The sequence below is a fragment of the Galeopterus variegatus genome, unplaced genomic scaffold (assembly GCF_000696425.1).
Source record: "Galeopterus variegatus unplaced genomic scaffold, G_variegatus-3.0.2 Scaffold6836, whole genome shotgun sequence".
NCBI lineage: Eukaryota > Metazoa > Chordata > Mammalia > Dermoptera > Cynocephalidae > Galeopterus > Galeopterus variegatus.
Window position 1 is genome coordinate 97,522 of NW_007732947.1, and position 6,700 is coordinate 104,221.

The 6,700-nt window shown below is 52.9% G+C and overlaps 1 protein-coding gene across 1 annotated transcript in view; it reads left to right on the plus strand.

Moving 5' to 3' along the window:
• KIF18B (kinesin family member 18B) overlaps window positions 1-5,583 on the plus strand; it is a 12,324-nt gene extending 6,741 nt beyond the window's left edge. The window contains exons 11-15 of the mRNA XM_008591323.1: window positions 2,924-3,116; window positions 3,293-3,304; window positions 3,375-3,925; window positions 4,871-4,954; window positions 5,416-5,583. Of these exons, the coding sequence (XP_008589545.1) occupies window positions 2,924-3,116; window positions 3,293-3,304; window positions 3,375-3,925; window positions 4,871-4,954; window positions 5,416-5,515 (940 nt within the window). The 3' untranslated portion in view covers window positions 5,516-5,583. The remainder of the gene's footprint in view (window positions 1-2,923; window positions 3,117-3,292; window positions 3,305-3,374; window positions 3,926-4,870; window positions 4,955-5,415) is intronic.
• The last annotated feature ends 1,117 nt before the right edge of the window (window positions 5,584-6,700 follow it).

Consider the following 6,700-nt stretch of genomic DNA (forward strand, 5'->3'; position numbering starts at 1 on the left):
GCCCTGGAGAGGCAGGCATGCACTGGTGGGGTGTCCCCTGGCCCCCCAGGGAACAACTTCAGGCTCCCACGGATGACTCAGTCTCTGCTTGGGGTCCCCCGTTATGAGGAACGAGGACACCAGGGTCTTCATTTCTGCTTTGCCTCTGGTTTTGTGGTCTCCGGCAAGTTGCTTCAACCTTGGCTATGATTTAGGGCTCATAGCCCTTTATTCTCCCTATTCTTGGGGATGAAGTACTGATAAAACATGACAGAACACCCCAAATATCAGGAGTTGCAGAACATTCTAGATCATCTCCATATTTGGAGACACCCTAACAACCAGATAATCTAAAATAGTGTCTGACTTTAGAATTTAGGGTCTTGGGCTGGCCGGTTAGCTCAGTTGGTTAGACGACAGCCTTGTAACACCAAGGTCAAGGGTCCAGATCCCCATACTGGCCAGCCACCAAAAAAAAGGAATAAAGATAATTTTTTTTAAAAAAGGATTTAGGGGGCCGGCCCGGTGGCGCACTGCTACAGTGCACCGCTTGGGAGCGCGGTGGCGCTCCCGCCTAGGGTTCGGATCCCACATACATACTGGCTGAGCGAGGTGCGGGCGCAGCACCGAGGGTTGCGATCCCGTTGCCGGTCCCGGTCCGGTACGGGCACGACACTGAGGGTTGCAATCCGTTGCTGGACACGAAAAAAGGAAAAAAAAAAAAAAAAAGGATTTAGATTCTTGGATCACCAGGGCACTGAGTAGATCTTAGATTTTCTAGTTCAGTGATTTTTCGGATTTTTTTTTTTTTTAAGATGACCAGTAAGGGGATCTTAACCCTTGACTTGGTGTTGTCAGCACCACACTCACCCAGTGAGCGAACCGGCCACCCATATATAGGATCTGAACCTGTGGCCTTGGTGTTATCAGCACCACACTCTCCCGAGTGAGCCACGGGCCGGCCCTTTTTGGATTTTTTTTAGCTGCAAAGTCCTTTCTTGAAATGAAATCTTATGCCAAAGTCTAATATGCAGAACAGACAAAACAGAGTTGCTCTGTCAATGGGTTTTTGAAAGTAATTTGAAAACCCCTGATTTAAACCAACTCTCCATTTGTTGGATGGGGTAGGGAGGACTTTGCCCAGGGTCACAGCAAGAGGGACAGGGCCAGCCCCTGGATCTGACATCCAGGTCAGTGCATTTCCCCCATATTCCCACTCTTCTCAACTGTCTAATTTTCCTTATAATGTGTGGCTCAGGCGGATATAATAGAACGAGTTTCTGCTGTGTCCTCTTTAATTTATATCCTGCCTTCTTTCAAAAAGGCCTTGAGGCTCCTTTATAAAATGAATTTGTGTTCCCTGAGCACACACTGACTGAGGGCAGTGGAAGGGGTTCAGAGATGTCCAGGCAGGTAGAGCTACCTGAGGATAAATCATTTTCCATGAATAATCCCCACCGAGATAATTGTGTTTATTCTTTTATCATAGGTGTGCCTTGCAGAAAGAAAATTTGCTTTATTAGAATCTAAATTTACAACATCAACAATCGTATTACCCTCATAACTTCCCTTAAATAGTCCCCCAGTGCATGTGAAATATGTGTCGATTCACACATACTTTTTTAAAGATCCCAAACATTAAATAGAAAACACAGACAATGTGTTTTTTTGAGGGTCTTCTCAGAACCAAGATGAACATAGTCTATCTTATTTAATCTCTTCTTATCCTAACAAGGTAGATGGTATTATTTCCATTTTACAGAAAATGATAGCTAAATTTATAGTGCTTACCATGTGCCAGGCATTCTTCAAACATTTTGAATATAAAATAACTTATTTAGGGCTGGCCAGTTATCTCACTTGGTTAGAGCATGGTGCTGATAACACTAAGGTCAGGGCCAGCCCGTGGCTCACCTGGGAGAGAGAGTGTGGCGCTGATAACACCAAGGCCACGGGTTCGGATCCCATACAGGGATGGCTGGTTAGCTCACTTGGGAGAGCGTGGTGCTGACAACACCAAGTCAAGGGTTAAGATCCCCTTACCGGTCATCTTTAAAAAAAAAACAAAAAGGGCCGGCCCGGTGGTGCACTGCTACAGTGCGCCGCTTGGGAGCGCAGCGGCGCTCCCGCCGAGGGTTCGGATCCCACATACAGACCGGTTCCCGCTCACTGGCTGAGCGAGGGGCGGGCACAGCACCGAGGGTTGCGATCCCGTTGCCGGTCCCGGTCCGGTACGGGTGCGACACTGAGGGTTGCAATCCGTTGCCGGACACAAAAAAAGACAAAAAGGAAAAAAAAAAACAAAAAACACTAAGGTCAGGGGTTCAGATCCCCGTACCAGCTGGCTGCCAAAAACAAAAACAAAACTTGTTTAATCTTTTCAACAGCTCTGTGAGGTGTGTGCATTTGTTATCCCCATTTTAAGGTTATGGAGACTGGAGTTAACCAGTGCATCCAAGATCATACAGCTGAGAAAGGCTGGAGCTGGGATTTGAGCAGCAAGCTGGCAGTCTGACTCAAGCTGGGTTCTTAACTGCTTCCTTACACTGCCTCTAGGCTAAATGAACTTATGATCACAGTACTAGTAAGTGGCAAAGCTGAGGGGAAACTCAGACCTTCCAAGTCCAAGGCCACTAGTGCCCTTTCTCTAGTTCCCAGGTCACCATCTTTGTCATGGAGCATATTTAGTGGGTGACATCTCCCTCCATAACCTCTGGCCATCTTGGCCAGCCTTGGCCTTCAGCAATGGCATGGCAGAACAGGAGCTGTGGCTGGGAGGGTGGTGAGGCTGGCCAGTCAGTCTGGGGCAAGGCAGGAGGGAGCCAGGGGACCAGCCCAGATGTGCTTCTCCACCATCCCTGGAAGGATGGGACAGGTGCATGGCATAGAGGACCCTGGTTTTGCTGGGTCTGAATAGGGGTGGGGATCCCCCCCTCCATTCCAGGTTGGCCCTGAAGGTTCTGTGCCTGGCCCAGCGACAGTACTCCCTGCTCCAAGCAGCCAATCTCCTGACTCCTGACATGATCGCAGAGTTTGAGACTTTGCAGCAGCTTGTGCATGAGGAAAAAGCTGAGCCTGAGGCCTCCAGAATGCCTGGCCTGACGGAGGGGACATTACTGGCTCAGGAGCTGTGTTCCGTGTCAAGTGAGTCTCACCCTGCTCTGCCCTGCCTGTCAGTGCCATCTCCAAGGCCTAGCTGTAGCCAAGGGTAGCTGGAGTCCTCAGTTGTTGGGTTATGCTTCCCTAGGAGGCTGGAGCCCTGGGATCATGGACTTCTGCACCCAGAGAAGCCCCAGGAGACCTAAGGAGTTAGGAGCTCCTTCCTGTCTCCAGTGTCTGGCTCCTCAAGTTCTACCTATTTTCCTTCCTCTGGCGAGTCCCTGATCTCCTATCAGCATCCTCCTTCTCTCTGCCCAGAGTCTCCAGGATACTCTGGTCCCATGACCCGGACCATGGCAAGGCAGTTGAGTGGCCCCATGCACACTCTGGGGATTCCACCTGGGCCTGACTGCATCCCAGCCCAGGCACCCCGACAGCCCATGGAAAAGAAGAGGAGGAGGAGAACGAGCCCTTCAGAGTCAGACAGTCCCCCAGCCCCAAAGCGGGGGATTAAGCGCCAGCACCAGTCCTTCCTGCCCTGCTTGAAGAGGGGGTCTCTGCCTGAGGCCCAGCCTTCATTCGGGCCCAGCACCCCCAAAGGGGGAAGGACCTCATCCCCTTGCCGTTCCCCTCGCTTCTGCCCAGCCACAGTCATCAAGAACCAGGTGCCCCTGGGTCCTTCCGCCATGCAGAACTGCTCCACCCCTCTGGCCCTAGCCACTCGGGACCTCAATGCCACCTTTGATCTCTCTGAGGAGACCCCCTCAAAACTTGGGTTCCACAAATGTGTTGGCTGGGAGAAAGTCCCCCAGGAGCTGAACAGACTGGACCAGCCCTTCATTCCCAGGTGGGTCTCCTCTCACCCCTCCCAGCAGGGGGTCGGGTCAGTGAGTGACAGTGGTGCTGCCAAAAAGAGTGGAAAACAACCTGACTCTCAAAGCTGGGACATTTGCCGCCTGTTTTCCTCTGACTATGATCAGCTTCGCCCCCCAGGCCTAGGAGAGCATAATGCAGTGGCCACAGGGCATTGCTTCTCACAGGCCCAGCCTTGTCTGGCCATGCTTCCAGCTCTGCTGGTTTGTGGCATGCTCATGAGTAGCTAATGGGACCCCAACCTGGGAAGCGTCAGCAGGGAACAGGAATTAACAGGGGGAGCTCAACACTATCAGTTCCTCTGCCTTGCTTGGGCCCGTTAGCCTGTTCTGAGTTCTGTGTCTCACTGGGAAATATCTGTTGCTGCCACTCCCACCCCTAGATTTTGCCCTCCAGCCCAGCATCTGGAACGGGAAGGGGGTCCTCAGAAAAATTTATTCAGTATTTTCCAGTGAGAAGATGAAGGTCTCACCCTCGCCTTCGACCCACATGGGAGGGTAGGAACAGCAGCCAGCTCAGGACAGTCCAAGGCCAAGAACAAGCAGCAGACTGACCTGGACTTGTGAGGCAGAGGCCGCAGGCTGCCCACCAGCCCCCGCCGCTGCCACAGCCCCGGAACCAGCTCTCAGTAACAAGCTCAGAGCTGGGCAGGTGGAAGGGTGAAATTGTTTGAACTCCAGTTCCCGGGACACACCAGAAACTGACATCTGGATGTTCTCCCAGAACAGGCCTGTCACTCAGCTGTCAGTGCAGGCCGAGAGCAGGCAGAGGAGTCCACCTCTTAATAGGAAAAAACCTCAGAGGTCATCTTGCCCAACCTCCCCGCCAGTGCCCTGAGCTGGGGGCTGCAGGGAGGAAGCGGCTGGCACCGTTTCTGCTTCCCTGCTGATCGGCCTCCTTCCACTTCCTCCCTCCCCAGTGGACCCGCGCTCCTGTTCACCATGAAGGGCCCCCGGTTAACAGCTTCCGGGACCTCAGCCTGCAAGAAGAGGAGCACTGTGAGGTGAGGTTTGGGAAAATGGGGGAGCTCTCACTAGGGCAGTGGATGCCTGGGCCAAAAATAGGCCCCAGTGTGTCTCTGGACCCCTTGGAGCAAGCAGCTGAGGTCTTGTGAGCAGGGGCAGCATCTAGTTCTGCGGCTGAAGTTTCCTTGGATCATCCTAGAGGTGCAGGGGCCATAGGCTCCCTAGCCACGAGGGAGACGTTCAGCCCTCATTGTTTAATCCAGGGACTGGACTACCCGCCCTCACCTCTGCTTCCCTCCCATGGCCCAAACCCCGACAGCCTCTCCTCCCACCCCCACCTCTCCGCCCTCCAGTCTGGCCTCGGAAGCTCCTGTTGCTGCTCGGCCTCTTCTGCTCTCAAGGCCGAGTGTTTAGTCTCACTTCCCACCCCCTGCCTAATCCTCAGCCCCACAGTCCAGAGGCGTGGCCGTAACCTTCCCACCGTCCCTCCCTCCCTCAGTTCCTCCGTCTGTCGGGGCCGCAGCCGCATCGCCCGCCTCCCCAGCAGCACCTTGAAGAGGCCAGCCGGGCCCCTTGCAATCTCAGGTGACTGGCATTGAGGACAGGGATGGCCTGGGCCACAGTGGCAGATGAAGACAGGAAGTAGGAGGGGGACGGGGTGGGCTGAGACCCAGGTGAGAGGAGGGACTGAGGTACCTCAGGGACCCTGATGAGAGAGGTGGGAGATGGGATGGGGGCGGGGGAACAGGGGACAGAGCCTGCCTTTTCTCTTTCCTCCCTGTACCCCTCCCATCCAATTGCTCTGCAGATCCGCCCCAGTGAACAGAGGAGCTGGGAGGAACTCATCGCAGTTGGGGGAGCACTTTCATCTAGGAGCCACATTGCCAGGGTGTCGTGACCAACACCAACTGTCCTGAGCCAGCAGTGCTTTTAGGCTGGCCACCCCTGCTTGATCCCTGGGGCCACCCGTATGGGAGCCCGGACCTGCCTTCCACACCTCGGAGCAATTAAAGCCAGCAGGCCTTTCCTTAATAACACCCCTCCCCCAACCATCCATTGCGCTGCTCACCCTCTTTATTAATCTCCTGTTACACTCAGCTTCTCAGCATGTACATATTCATTTGTGAGTGTTAATGTGTTGCTATTTTAAAGGCTGCTACCATGTTTGCCCCCCTCACTTATGATGCCCTCTGTGCAGGCGTGCGGCTCTTTAAGGCTCTGTTCCCCCCCCCCCCACCATTGTCTAACAGGAGCTCAGTACAGTGATGGCCGCAGGCAGTAGAAGAGGGATAAAGATGGGATGGGAAGCCCCAGCTCCTCTCTTCCTGGTTTCCCAGAGAGCGGCATCTCCGGCCCCTCTCCCCTCAGCCCGGAGCAGGAGCCCCAGCGCAGCCAGCCGCAGGCCTGGTGGTGACGCAGAGAATGACGGTGCCTTGTTTTCCAGATGAAGAGGGCTTTATTGTTTTCACCCTATTGTAAACAGGATGTGCATTCAGTGTCAAAGGAAGTGTAAAGACGAAATGGGAATTCAGCCTTCACGCTAGCACTTAGAAATAAATACTAATAATACTTGGGTTTATATCCTCCTGATCCTTTATTTCTGCATATATACATACACAAATATACATGTAGATGTAGATATGTATTTTTTCTTCTAGTTTTTCTTTGTATTTTTTAAAAAGCTTTTTTTTAAATTTTATTTATTTATTTATTTTTTCCTTTTTGTCTTTTTTCGTGTCCGGCAATGGACCGCAACCCTCAGTGTTGTGCCCGTACCGGACCGG